Below are 15104 nucleotides of genomic sequence, written 5' to 3'. Positions count from 1 at the left end.
GCTGAGACCAGAGATCTGCTGGGTTATAGCTCCAGAAGCAGCAATGATGGCTAGGAAATCAGTTCCTGATGAGTAACTCACCTCACTCCCAGGAAACAGGAAATTTCAGGGGCTTCCTCTCCCATGAAAGGAAGTTGGAAAGGGGCTACTGCCAGAGCTGCAGCAGTAGGAAAAGTCATGGGCCCAGAGAAACCCCAAATCAGGCTGACTACTAACTTAGTGATCAGATCTGTAATACCCCCAGTATTACTTTGGGTGGGAGACCCAAAATGCCACTTATCTAATCTAGTTTCTCTGATAGAGAGGAATGAGCCAAAGAAGAATAAATAGAAACAAAAAAGACTCCTAATCATATAGTCAGCAAATGAAAACTCAAAACACAGAGATGTTTTCTATTTAGAAAAGCTATCTTAAAAAGCAATCATTTGACAATAAAGTCATTTATATGAAACTTAATTTTATGAAGCAGTGTGACAAAGACCTTAAAATAACTGTTTAGAATACTCAAGAGATAAGGAATAACTTCTATTTAAAAAGAGGAAGAAATTATGAAAAACAGCATTGGGGGATGCCTGAGTGGCTCAGTTGGTTAAGCATCTGACTCTTGATTTCAGTTCAAGTAATGATCTCAGGGTCGAGAGATGGAGCCCAGAGTCAGACTCAGTGCAGAGACTGCTCGAGATTCTCTCTTCCTCTCTTCTGCCCCTCCTCCAACTCACATCTGTGCACTAAATAAATATATAAATCTCTCTCTAAATAAATAAAATCTTGGGGCACCTGGGTGGCTCAGTGGGTTAAGCCTCTGCCTTCAGCTCAGGTCATAATCCCAGGGTCCTGGGATCGAGCCCCGAATCGGGCTCTCTGCTCAGTGGGGAGCCTGCTTCCCTGCCTCTCTGCCTACTTATGATCTCTGTCTGTCAAATAAATAAATACAATCTTAAAATTAATTAATTAATTAATTAATTAAAGTCTTAAAAAAAAAGAAAACAAAGATAATAATGGAAACACTAGAAATAAAAATGTACTTTCAAAAATTTTTAAAAAGTAACAGATGAGATGAATTCTAGAGCATTAGAGTCTCAGACAACAGTTTTCTGGGAAATGTACCCAAAACAATACATAGAAAGAACACAAAAACACAAAGTATATACATGCACACATGTATCTGTGTGTGTATGTGTGCACATACATACGTACAAAAAATTGAGAGAAACCAATATAATCTAAGAGGAGTTACATAAAGCAGGAATAAAATGTCTAGGAGAAAAATCTCAAAGACATATCTAGACAATTTCCAGAACTGAAGAAAGTCACAAGGCCTCAGATTCAACGTGTATTCCAAGTATCCACTCCAAATAAATAAACCCATACCTAGGCATATCACAGTGAAATTGTGATTAAGAGAAAACCTTAATAGACACAGGAGATGAAAGAAAAAACAAATTACCTTAGAAAGGAAACCAATTATAACAAAGGCAAGTTTCTCACTTGCAATAATAAAAAACACAGGATCTTCAAAGCACTGAGGGAAAATAACTGTTAGCCAGAATTCTATATCCAGTTAAACTACATTCAAAAGTGGAGGTAAGATAAAAACAACTTGAGACAAACAGTAAGTTGGCCTCCCAAAGATCTCATGAAAAGAAACTCTAAAGAACATGCTTCTGCAAAGTTAAGTCAACCCAGAGCAATCTCAGTGTGGTATCTCTTAGACACCTCAAACTCAACATACCCCAGACTAAACTGATGGCCTTCCTCTAAAAATCTCCTCTGCCCACAGTCTTCCCCATCGTAGCATACAAAAGATACATCTTGGGCCAAAAATTTTGGAATTGTCCTTTCTCTCAAATACCACAATCAGTCAACATACCTGTCTGTTCTACCTTCAAATTACCTCCAGCTTCAGATCACTGTTTACTATCTCCACCACTCTTCAAGCCATCATCTCTTTCCTGAATTGCAATAATATTGTAACCTCCTAACCGGTCTCTCTGCTTTTACTATTATAGACTATTCTCAACAGAGCAGTCAAGGTAATCTTTTTATTTATTTATTTATTAAAGATTTTATCCATTTATTTAACAGAGCACAAGAGCAGGGGGAGCAGCACAGAGGGAGGGAGAAGCAGGCTCCTCACTGAGCAGGGAGCCTGATGTGGGACTCGATCCCAGGACAGAGGGAGAATGACCTGAGCCAAAGGCAGACCCTTAACCCCTTAACTGACTGAACCACCCAGGCACCCTTAAAGTAATCCTTTTAAAAGGCTAGATCATAACATTCCTCTATTCACAAACCCTCCAATGGCTCCCTGTCTTACTCAGAATAAAAGCAAAAGTCTTCATTGCATCTTATAGTATCTAGTCCTCATCAAGTCCCCATCAAGGCCTTTCAAGACCTTGGCACCTGGACTTCTCTCTACCTGAAACAGTCTTACTCCAGGAATACAACTGTTGATTATAGTGTTCACTAGACTTACCAATATGTTCAAATCTTTAAAGATAGTTTTTTAAACTCAAGTTTAAAAAAAGAGAAATTGAGTAATTTCCCCAACATTTTAAAGTTTGTGAATGACAGAGGGAGAATTAAAATGTAGACTAACACCATAGCTCTTGCTTAAGAAAAAGGCATTATTTAAAGGTGCTTGTCCTAGTTTCTGTTTCACATCTGGCCTGATCTGCTCATCATAGATATATTATCAATTCTATTCTTTGCTTCAGTGGACTTCATTCATTCATTTGGGAAAAAAAAAAAAAAAAAAGATCTATTAACTATCTAGTAGTTTGCTTGGCACCCTAGGAAATGGAGAAAGAATAAAAATTCCAAATAACACATAATTCAGAAAGCAAGTTACTGTGGCTTGGGAATGTATTACCAGAGTATATTGGTTTTAAGAAATTTACCTTCCTAATCATTTTATTCAGGTTATTCTTCAGATTGATTTCGATCCCTGACTATATACCAGGGTAGGAGTTAGAGTAGCTTTTAAACAAATTGAGTGATGTGGATGGTAAGCTAGTTGGAGAATTAAAACATCCCACAAAAATGGAACTAGAGGGTATCATGCTTAGCAAAATAAGTCAAGCGGAGAAAGACAACTATCATATGATCTCTCTGATATGAGGAAGTGGAGATGCTACAGGGGGGCTTAAGGGGGTAGGAGAAGAATAAATGAAACAAGATGGGATTGGGAGGGAGACAAACCATAAGTGACTCTTAATCTCACAAAACAAACTGAGGGTTGCTGGGCAGAAGGGGGCTGGGGGAAGGGGGGTGGGGGTATGGACATTGGGGAGGGTATGTGCTATGGTGAGTGCTGTGAAGTGTGTAAACCTGGTGATTCACATATCTGTACCCCGGGGGATAAAAATATATGTTTATAAAAAATAAAAAATTTAATTTAAAAAAAATCCCACAAAAAAACCACTCAGCAGATAACTGTCTACTTGTAACTGACTTGATGTGAACTGTGTCTCATTCATTCTAGAAGTATTCCAACCCTTGACCAACTGGGAACATTTATGACTGTTAATAAACTTTCCTGTATTAATTGAATGACTCACCACTGGCCTAAAGAAATTATTTCGCCTCCAAACACAAAGCAACTAATTTCACTTTTTATTTTATTTTACTTTATTTATTTATTTATCTATTTGCTTGACACAGAGAGAGAAACCACAAGCAGGGGGAGGGCAGGCAAAGGGAGAGGAAGAAGCAGGCTTCCAGTTGAACAGAGAGACTGATACGAGGCTCAATCCCAGGACCCAGAATAGTGACCTAAGCTGAAGGCAGACGCTTTACCACTGAGTCATCCAGGTGCCTTAATTTCACATTTTAAATGCAAAGTACATTTAAATCCAATATACAAAACACAATTCCCAGAAAATTATCAAAACTAAATTGCCAGGAAACTAATTATGTGTAACTCAACTGAGTAAATATTAAGCCTTTGACAATATCTTCATTTCCCAAATAATAGTTTATTTACTAAGCTGTTACCACTAAGGGTACAAGAAGGAAGAAAATCGTTTTCTTTTCCCATAAATACAGACTCATTTTGCCAGGTGTAACAGCAAATCCAAATGAAAATTCATTCAATTAAATAAGTTACTGGGTTGAGAAAAACGAGTACCAATGAAAGTAAAGCTATTTATTCGTTGACTCTTAAACTTTTACCCTACCATGTTCCTTATATCACTTACCTTATTTTTCATTTGCTAGTAATTTCAGTAAGTCTAAATAATGCAAAAAAAAAAAATTTGTTTTGAGGGTCAGAACCAGAATCTTTCCCCAATCCTGATGCAAAACCAATGATGCACGTTTACTCAAACTCAACACCATCAGTCATCACCATCATCACCTGGGTGAAAACAGCGATGGCCTGGCTGTTGAGGATAGCACACTTAGAACCCTAAAACATTGCGTATCACATCAGAGTAAATGACACACAAGCAACCAAGAGGGGATAATTGGTACTGATCTGATATCCAAAGCAAAGACATAAGACTTTGCTTCTTTCATACAGATAAAAACAGAGGAAACTGAAAAACATTTTACCCAGTAAAATAAACAAAGTGCAAGAAAGTAGAAGAAAGATAATCTAGTAATTTAAGAATCATCTCTAAACATCTACCATATTAATGCTGTTATGAGGAATTCCAGTTCTCTCAGTCATCCAAGCTCAAAGTCTTATAAAGCAAAGCTTTAGTTGCCTACAACATAAAAAAAACAAGCCAGACTATTGTCTTTGAACGGGAGCGGGGTGTCTATACCCTTATCCGTGGGGCACCATACCGTTTTGAAGAGAAAAATTTAGAAGAGAAAAATTACCCACAATGTAACAAGCTTTCACAAGCTACATGCTTTAAATATTCCACGCCCTAACCGAAAATCATCTGATAATAGTGAGCAAAAGATTCCAAGTACCGGTAAGGCAAGAGTCAAGAGGAGAATAAAAACAGTGTGGAGGGATACAGTCCACTTTCTGGGAACAAAACTTTACCTCCATTTATTTTACACATTCATATAGTTTCTCAGATGTCCTATCTAGCTCCTCTGCCCCTCTTCTATATAACTCTATAACACACATATATGTACCTTATTTGCTGATGATCTTAAAACTATTTACTGGGATCCATTCATTGTTAATGTTCATAGAGTTCTCAAAATACCTTTTGTTTTTACATTCATTTGGTTGGAGACTCTCAGGAAAAAAATATCCAGGGAGTAGAAAATCCAGAATCCTTATCCCAGGACTCTCCAAGTCCTACATATTTGGAGAATCTCATTTGGCTTCACCTTACTGCTTAGAAAGCTTCCCAGAAAAAGGTGCTGTTGCTTCAAGCCTTGGCTTACTTTAGCATAAAGGAAGGAGAGATTTTTTTCCTTACCACCAAACTTTATCACATCAAACTACATATCACTATATGATAATTTCTTATTATTTTCTAAACGTCCCGTAGAAACATGCAGTTATATAAACTCCATGATCCAGGGACATGTTCTGTCCTATCCACTTCCCTCTTCCCAGCACCTTGTAACAGGGCCTGCCACACAATCAGGAGCTCAACAACTACCTGTTGAATAAATGAGCATTCCCTAACTTAGCAACTCTGCTAAGAGTGCCATTCTAAAAAACAAAAACAAACAAACAAAAAAACCAGCTTGACAAAGAGGGGTATGATAACTGGAAAAGAAAGTATGAACAAAAGTGCTTTCTAATGACAACAGGTGCCACCATTAGAGCCAGCAGGTGGCATTAATTATTCCTCCCATCCCCTTAGACAGAAAGCCCAGGAAGTGTAAAGTTTTCTTGGTCCTGTCATTTCCACCTTGTAAATTACCTTACTTTCCTAATTCCAAAGATTAGAATGCTGGGCTCAAAGTTCCTCTAAGAACAAGAACCATTTCTTACCACTATTTTTTCTATGAGGCCTACCGATCACAATTTCTTATACATAACAGGTGATCAATAAGCTTTTGTTGAACTGTTAATCTCTGAAGCAGTAGGAAGTTTCAAAAAAACACTGGATTCTGGTGCCAGCTTGGTTACTAACTAGTTGTGCGGCTACAGAAAAATCACTTGATTTCTTAGTGCCTAAGAAGGAAAATAAAATAATTACAAAACTGCTTTGAAATTCAATGAGACATTATTACCTGGGTTACTGTTCTAAATAAAGAACACGGAGACCTTAAATTACATAAGTACCCAAAGCTCCTGATAAGAACATCTCCACAAAACAATGAGCCCATCATGGCCTTAGTCTTTTGTTCAGGTCCTCACATGCCCCTCTTAGTGCTACAGAGTTAAATGTTTCAAATTCAGATCCTAGTAATTTTCTCTAGGTTCACAGCAGCTCTCTGGCCTATCAGCTCATACTCTCCATGGTCAGTCAGAGCATTTCTAACATAGCATCTGGCACACAGGAGATGTTCAAGAAATCTTGCATTGAATGATTAAACAAGAACAGCTAGTGTGGGTGATGGGGGCTGCACAGTAGCTGTGCCTTTGGTTAGGCAGATAATTGGAAACAAAACAAAATAAACGGGTGTATTAAAGGAGGGCTGGAACTTTAAGGCTTCTCAACGGTGAAGCCACTGTGCCTATAAAAACACAATAGCCTAATCTAGCGTTCTGACAAGTCAGTGAACCTTCTGTCTCCTCCCCAGCAAGGAAAGATTACTTTTTAAGGAAGTGATTTCAAAACTCCTCTGAGTTGCTGGTCCTTATGATAATGAAGGAATTAAGAGGTAAAAATGGAACCCTGCAAGGCTCCCAAGAACAATGCAGCCACTCTGGTTGGTTGTTTTGGTTCCTCATCACACCATCCAGAGGTCAGCAAGGAAAAGGGAAAGGTTCCTGAGTGGAGCAGTCCTTGGTTCTCTCTGCCAATTCTGTGTGGTCACCAACCTAGGCCATGGGGAATTCCAACCCTGCCAGTGCTAGTGAGGGCCACGCCACTAAACGAGCAGACATCCTCCTTGTCTGAAGGACTGGTTGTTTTCCCTCACTCCCATGTCAACCTAATACAAAATCTACCGTGTCTTTAGTCTCCGAGGACATCATACAAATTATAAATTTCTTACATGGGATTCAAGGTTCTTCATAAGAAACTCTCACTAAAAGTTATTAATCCACAAAATACTCCTAAGAGATGGTTTATCAGTTCTAAAGGAAGTTTACTAAAAATGATCCAGCTCCCCTCAATCTTTCATGCACCCAATCCCCAGGTTTTCTCAGCCAGAGACGCGAAAGCAGCCATGTACGATGAGCAGGAGGCTCAGAGCTGAAAGAGGCCCGGGGAGCTGAACCCACTCCCTTCCTCAGAGAGGCAGCAGCACCCAGAAGCTTAAATGGCTTTCCTCTTGTTAATAAGGCTGGTAGACCGAGCTCAGCTCTACTTCATACCTCAGTATCCTTTCCTCTAAACACTGAGGGAGGTGATGGTGGGTGAGGGTGGGGAGTGGGAGGAATCAGACCATTCTGACTCTCCTGTTCAACAGTCAAAAAAAAAAAAAAAAAAAAGGCTGACTTGGGTGGGGGTGTTTTTTGGTTTTTGTCTTTCCCTATTAAGTGCTACAGCTTGAATCTCTGCTAAAAGTAACAGAAATTAACTGCAGACCATTGCTGTTGTTCAGGCCTTTGTGTTGTCTAGAGCAAATCCCTGGAGCAAATTACTGTTTCATAAGCAGATTAGTCCACTTTCTAGCCACAAAGTTATCTCCCTCATAGTGGGTAAGTATTCTAAGATAAGCGAAAAAACCCGCAGACTGAAATCAAATTACATCTGCTGTATACCCAACTAATTGGTCATTAGACTATTTTGTGCCAGTAAATCAGGTTCCCTGACTACAAAGTGGCTTTCCAGTGGCTTCGTCCATCCACCTAAGTGTGGTCACACAGGGCTATTTTTTTGTTGAGTTCTGATTAGTTTTATTACTATTGTTTATTGAGAAATGTTATCTTCATTTCCTCCAACTCTTTCAGTATGGTTACTTTTCCTAACTTAGAGATTTTCCCAATCTCCCAATTATTTCATAAACTACAGTCTCCACTCCATTCATTCTCTGGTCAAGTATTATGTTTATTTTTTCAAGGTTCATGTTGATTATTTCAATTAAACTAAACAGTGACAGATGTGCGTGAAGACTGGGTGCATGCGCATGCACATTTTAAAAAGGTAACATGACCCTGAAGCATGGAGAAATTTTAAGCCTGAAAAATGATTTGCCCAAATGAGAGCCAGTGACAAAGCGGCATATCAGCAGAAGTCATCTTCACTCCCTCTCCACCATCAAATACTGTGTAGGTTTACTGCAGGCTCAAACATCAGGGGGCTATTCTGAAGCCTGAGCTGCAGGCACAGGCAGTAACAACAATGACCAAATCTAAATTGAATTGCCAAAAGAAGGCCATAGGGAAAGGGCAAAATACAGTGGATTTTAAAAAGTAGTTAAAAGGGCAGATTAGATGGTTGGGTCTCTCAGTATTTAATATAACCATTCCCTGTGCTCAAGGAGAAAAATTAATATTGAAAACTTTGGGACTTTGCTAGCAGAACTGACATAGTGGTTGATCACGGAGAACAAGAGTCCTCTGGTATTGTCTAAATGACTCAGTCTTACTATGAGAACTTTAAAAGTAAGTATTCAAAGTTCAGGAAAGAAAAGTAATACCTGACTCAACTATGCAGTGGGCTTAAAAATAACAATTTAGGGGCCAGAAACCAACAACACCAAGACTCAGAATTTAATATTACAACATTCTAGTTTTCCACAAATCCTTTCAATCTGCTACAGAAATGGGGAATTCTTTTTTTTTAAAGATTTTATTTATTTGACAGACAGAGATCACAAGTAGACGGAGAGGCAGGCAGAGAGAGAGAGGGAAGCAGGCTCCCTGCTGAGCAGAGAGGCCAATGCGGGACTCGATCCCAGGACCCTGAGATTATGACCCGAGCCGAAGGCAGCGGCTTAACCCACTGTGCCACGCAGGCGCCCCAGAAATGGGGAATTTAAAGGATTTCCTCTATGGCTTCCCGGAGTGGATCATCAGTTATTCTTTATTTAATTATTAAGGTTTTAAATAAAATTCACAGGACACTCAGAAATAAAAGTGTCTTATTAGACACATTTGCCAAAGCAGGCAGGAATAAAGGTTTAGACAAGATTGTATTTTATATTATTAAGAGTTAATGACTTTTTCCCCAAATCTCATACATTACATTCCACACTTATTTCTTGCTCAATCGCACATTCTTTAGAGACTTGGTCTTTCATTCTCTAATAAAGCAGAGGAAATTATTTTTTCATTATTGTAATTCAATTGTTCATAAGAAGTCTTCTATTGAATTTAGATTGTAGTGGCTGTAATTAACTGATGAAATTTTCAATACATATTTAAACTACTTCTGTCTACCATCACTGTTGACATCCACGAGTCAGCACTAGCATTTTAGGACAAAAACTGCTAAATGTCAGCAATTCATTTTTTCAGGTCAATAACTGAAAATGATTCTACTTATTGCAATCAATAGCTGAGATTAAGTTATATTTCAATAAGCAGAAAAATTCAAATAGATGCAGAATAAGACAGTATTATGCATTCACGAACCTCCCTTCTACATTTAGAACTGAAATCAACAATTTAGTCCCCTTATAGTTAAGATTAATTCATGGTTGTACAAATGAAAGCTAGAGTCTCTGGCCTAACACCCTACTTTTAAGATTCTGTTGCTTTTCACTGAAAGAACAACTTAAAATACTAGGGTCATAAAGGGTAAACAAGCAAATATAAATTTCACCAGAAACCTGAGTTTTGAATTATGACTTCAAAGTACCTAATCACTTCAATCAAATGCTTAGGCACGTACTTGTGTTTTTTGAAGAGAGTATGCATGTTTCATCAAATCTAGATAAAAAGCACCATATAAGAAAATCGTATTTTGAAAAACTAACTCAACATACTATGTGTGTGTGTGTGTTTGTACATAAGTGTCGCTTTCAAAAAATGCCCAGAAAAAAGAACAGCATCTCCCACTTCTATTTATTCTTAGGTGATTGTTTAATAGCAAAGTTAGTTTACATTTGAAGACATTTTGAATAATCTTATTAAAAACCAATTCTAACAATTTGGCTCATGTTTAACTCTTCAGTTATTTATCCATTAATCTCTTTAAGTGCCTCCTTCCCTAGCACAGCTGTAATTCAAGGGGTAGCCAGCAGTTGGCCTCCATTTCAGTGGATTTTCATGAAAGCCCAGATTTCTTTCTGCAAACTTTTTAAAAAGTTGTATGAAAAATAACTTTTTCATAACTTAAGGGCTTATAAAAAACTTTCAAAAGGATCCAAAAGAAACACATTTTCTATTAAAAATAAAAACCAAACAAAAGGAAGCCACACACATTGTAAAGATGTTCCCTCCAAAACATTCTGTTCAGCAGATCTGAAATGTCTCCAAAGGGACAAGAACCACTTGGTTTGGAAGCAACAAATGAGAACCCATAACAGGTTGGTTAAAAGCCAACAGCGACAACCGTGAGATTTTTAAAGCAGATTAGGAGTGGCTGAGATACCAGGCATGGGCCTTACCTAGTCTCCCTGCTCCACGTACTTGGCATACTTTCAACTGTAGCATTCAACCACCTAGTATAGCTGTTCAAAAGCCTCTGTCCTTGGTCCTCTCTTCTTTTCTCCTTTTACGTTGTCCCCTGAAGACTGCAATCCTACTAACTACAGTGGTTATGATGACAACTCCTAAACCTACGTCCCTGTTTCTGTTATATCTCCCAAACTTAATGCCCCTATCTCCAAGTCTGACGTACGTATTTCCAAGATATGCTATCATCATCTCACACATAACACATACAAAACAAATGTATTCATCTTTATCAAACTAATTCCCTCTTTCAGTTTCCCTGCCTGGTAACATTAATCCCGTTGTTCTGGTCACCAAGAATTAAACCACAGGAACAATCCATCCCACATGTATTTCTACAGGATGATCTTGCCACTTCACCAACAAACACGTAATGGAGTCTAATTCCTCTCTCGAATGTGAACTAGCCTTAAGACTCACTTATAACTGGAAGAATATGACTGAAGCAATACTATGAGACTTCAGGGACTAGGTTAGAAAGACCATGAGGAAGGAAGGAAGGTAGGGAGAGAGGGAGGGAGGGAGGGAGGGTAGGAAAAAAGACCACGAAGCTCCTGCCTGATTCTCTCGGAACTCTTTCTGGTGAAAGCCAGCTGCCATACATGAATGTCAACTACCTTAAGACTCCTATGCTAAGAGACAACATGTAGTCCCAACCTGGCCCAATCTTCCAGTTTTCTTACCAAGTTGCCATAATATGAATATGAATATAAGCTGTCCTGGATCCTCTTGACCAATTCATCTGCCAACTTAATGCCACCAACTGTACTTAGTAAATACACTGAGAAGAATCACCCAGCTGAGCCTTGCCCTAATTCTCAACACATAAAATCATGAAACATATTATATAAGTAGAATAAAATCCACAGCTTCCTTCTAAGCATTTAATATGTTGTAAGTGGAGTTGTTACTATGTGGAGCTGAATGTTAACTGACATGCCACTTCTTTCCGTCCTCCATTCCCAGGGCCATCAACAGAGGAAGAAGCTCTCATCACCTTAGATCTAGATCATTATAACTGGTTCCAGAGCCTCCTCACTATAATCTGCCATTACAATCTATCTAACCTAATAGTTTCGACCTAAAAACTACTTTTGCATACCAACACTACAATCAACACCAGTCTCATTGATGGTTTCCATTTGTAGAAAGTTTTATAATGCAAACTTGATTATACAACAACTGCCAGAGATCTGTCAATATGGCAAATATTCTTTTCCTTACTTTAGGGATGAGAAGATCAGAGTCAAGGAGATTAATGTTTGTATAATAAAATTATCACCACACCATCACCACACCATCATCAACATCACCACCAACATCTCCACCACCATCACCACCATAACCACCACCATTACCACCATCACCACCATCACCACCAATATCACCACTATCACCATCACCACCACCACTACTACAGTAAGGATGACTTATTTACTCACCTAACAATATGCCATTCTGATTCTAGCCTCTGAACATCTGCTCACAAAATTTCCTCCTTTCTCCTGCTATCTACTTAAACCTTGCTCATACATTAGTGTAAATGCTACCTCCTCTCCAGCCTATCTCTGTTGCTTTCTTTCCATTATTCCTACAGAATTAATAAATTTTATCCAAAATATAACACTGGATTGTTTATCTTGCTCAAGTATGTTGGTCTCACTTTCCAGGCTGGCATTCAGCTAACACACATCCATACGTACAGCAATGTTGAGTGCTCACAACCAGTGTCTGTTCTGACCAGTCAGTACTCATGACATACTGTCTATTAAATATTTTGAATTTCATCTCTGCTTATTTCCTACACTAAACAATAAGCTCTTTAAGAACAGGACCCTTGTCTTATAAAGAAGTACTATATCCTCTGAACCAAACACAGTACTAAGCACACAACTAGTATTCAATATATATTTGATAACTGATTTGAAGGTAGTAAAGTGTGTTGTGTTACGACAAAAAAAAAAAATCCCTAAGTCATGTCTACACTGGAAAGAGAGTTGAAAAGATAATAAAATATTTTCAAGATCAGCATTTTAATGTCAGGGACATTTTATAATTTATCATTTACAGATATTCTGTGCAGCCCACAACTGCAAAATGTGCTATAAATGTTTTTACCAGGAGTGTGAAAAAAATGTTTCAAAAATATTCAAGGAGTAGATGTCTTACCAGCCCAAAATAAAATGTTTGCTGAGGCTACAAGACTGGCAGAACTCTGCTTCATTTCAAAAAGTTTCCAGGCAATGGAAATGTTTTCCTGGAAAATACTACCTTTTATTTAGAGAACACTTGCCATGAACACTTAGTCATTAAGTAATTTAAGGTTTCCTTACAAGCTCTTTGGAGGAAATCTATTATATGAATGAATGAAATTATCACCACCTATAATGTCAAAAAAACACATTTGGCTAAATATATGAAATCTACCTAAGTATTCTTCCAGGTAAGGGTGGGGGAAATCTTTGATACTTTTTGGTCGATTTACTGTTCTTTTAAAATTTTCTATAAGATAACATTACGAAGAAAAACACAAAATCCTTAAGTGTTTCTCTGTCTGTAACGTACACAAATCCAGAAAACTGGAAGGCTTATTTTTTCCTGAATGCCAAGTAATTTTCAAACAGACAAAACAGTCATTTCATTCAATGAAAAGAAATGGTAACTCCAAAGCTATTTTTAGCAAAATCTTTTTTGAGTTTGCTACAAATCACCTTTCAATGGGAGAACAACTTGGTTTGGACATTTCACTCAATCATCTGCAGTAAATCGTACAATGAAACCTAAGAAAACAATTTCTTCCAAGAGTTTGAAGCCAACTAAGTCTTATTCTTTTAAACATCAAAAGGCACAAGTAAATTTCACTTTGAGCACATAGTTTGTACACTTAGTCTTTTAAAAATGTACACAGAGGATATTTGTTTTGTTTACCTGTTTAGTATTTCAGTAAGTTTCACAAAGCCAGTGTAAGCAAGTTCAAATGCTCCTCTGTGCCTGGACTGTAAGAGGTGATGTTTGAAGTAATCTCCTACTTCTTTTACCTTTAAAACAAAATAAAAAAATAAATGTGTGATTTATGCTTACTTACATTTACAGATCCATTTATGTCAGTATCACCATTAAGAGCTCAGAACTAGATCTTTATCCATTTAGCATTGACTTTGTGACAGGTCGTATTTTAAGTGTTTTTATAATATCATATTTAATCCTCAAAGCAATTCCATGAAATAAGTACTATTATCATCTCTACTTTCCAATAGGGAAGAGGCCCAGAAAGGCCAAGTAACTTATTCAAGGTAACACAGCAAGTAAGTAGTAGAGCCAGTACATAAACGCAGTCTGGCGCCAGTGGATGTCTTTAACTATTAAACTAGAACTGCCTCCCTATGCCAGTTCATATCATTCAACACCAACAGCAAATTGCACAAGGTGACAAGCCTCACACACCTAGGCCTGGGTGAAATAATTATCTTTTTCTGTTATTTTTTTAATACATACATAAATAAATAAATAAATAAATTTTTCTACTGTGGTTAAAATATATATAATACAAACTTTACCATTTTTTAAAAAAGGTTTTATTTATTCATTTGAGAGAGAAAGAGCACAAGCCAGGGACAGAGGCAGAGGGAGAAGCAGCAGACGCCCCACTGAGCAGGGAGTTTGATCCTAGGCTCCATCTCAGAATGCTGGGATCATTATGGGAGTTGAGGGCAGACATTTAACCAACTAGCCACCCAGGAGCCCCGAAAATTTACCATTTTTTAATGTGTACAGTTCCATGGCACTCAGTCTGTTCATGCTGTTGTGTGACCATCAGCACCACCCATCTACAGAACTTCCCAAACTGAAACTCCAGTCCATTAAATAGTAAAACTCCCAATAATTACCATTTAGAGATAAACAATTATTAGTGGCAATGCAAGACTTGTGCAAAGGGAGTCCTGAAAATTGAAAACTGACAGGCTTCACTCGGAGGTAGAGCCACGGCATTTTCCAGAATGCTGCCAAATCACTTTCCTACATGTTGCCTTTCTGCATGCAAGTTTGGACAAATAACAAATATCACTATTTTGAAGAAGGCAAGACTAACAATTAGTTGTTGATGAGGTTTTGTGCAGAATTAACCGGTAAATTGGGCTAGTTTTATACTAAAATCATTTGGTGGCTATCAATTTTAGAAAATTCAAATTTTGTATAAGGCTCAGGACCAAAGCTATCCTTGGCTCTCTTGATCCAAGTCTCCCCAGTAGATCACAGTATGGTGGAAAGGCAAGCTGTCCCAAGATAGCTCGGATATGCTCACCTAAAACACCTTCTATCTCAGCACAGTGATTAGATTCGTGCTCTGCACACATGTGAGATAACAGTACAAGGTGTAATTAAACATTTGACCATGGGCAAGTTTCCTCATCTATAAACTGGGGGTAACAATAATACTTGCTTCAAAGGT

The 15104-nt window shown here is 37.9% G+C and overlaps 1 protein-coding gene across 8 annotated transcripts in view; it reads right to left on the bottom strand.

The window, feature by feature from the left end:
- The window catches only part of THADA (THADA armadillo repeat containing), a 329451-nt gene that overhangs the window by 258148 nt on the left and 56199 nt on the right, over positions 1-15104 (bottom strand). For all 8 annotated transcript variants that reach the window (XR_009344817.1, XM_059134619.1, XM_059134620.1 and 5 more), the window contains one exon: positions 13583-13692. Coding sequence is in view for 7 of the 8 variants with exons in the window: in XM_059134619.1 (XP_058990602.1) it covers positions 13583-13692 (110 nt within the window). In the remaining variant the exon portion in view is untranslated. The remainder of the gene's footprint in view (positions 1-13582; positions 13693-15104) is intronic.

This window comes from Mustela lutreola, chromosome 9, assembly GCF_030435805.1.
Source record: "Mustela lutreola isolate mMusLut2 chromosome 9, mMusLut2.pri, whole genome shotgun sequence".
NCBI classification, from domain to species: Eukaryota; Metazoa; Chordata; class Mammalia; order Carnivora; family Mustelidae; genus Mustela; species Mustela lutreola.
The sequence above is the reverse complement of the archived record's forward strand: the minus strand, read 5'-3'. Positions and strand labels throughout refer to the sequence as shown.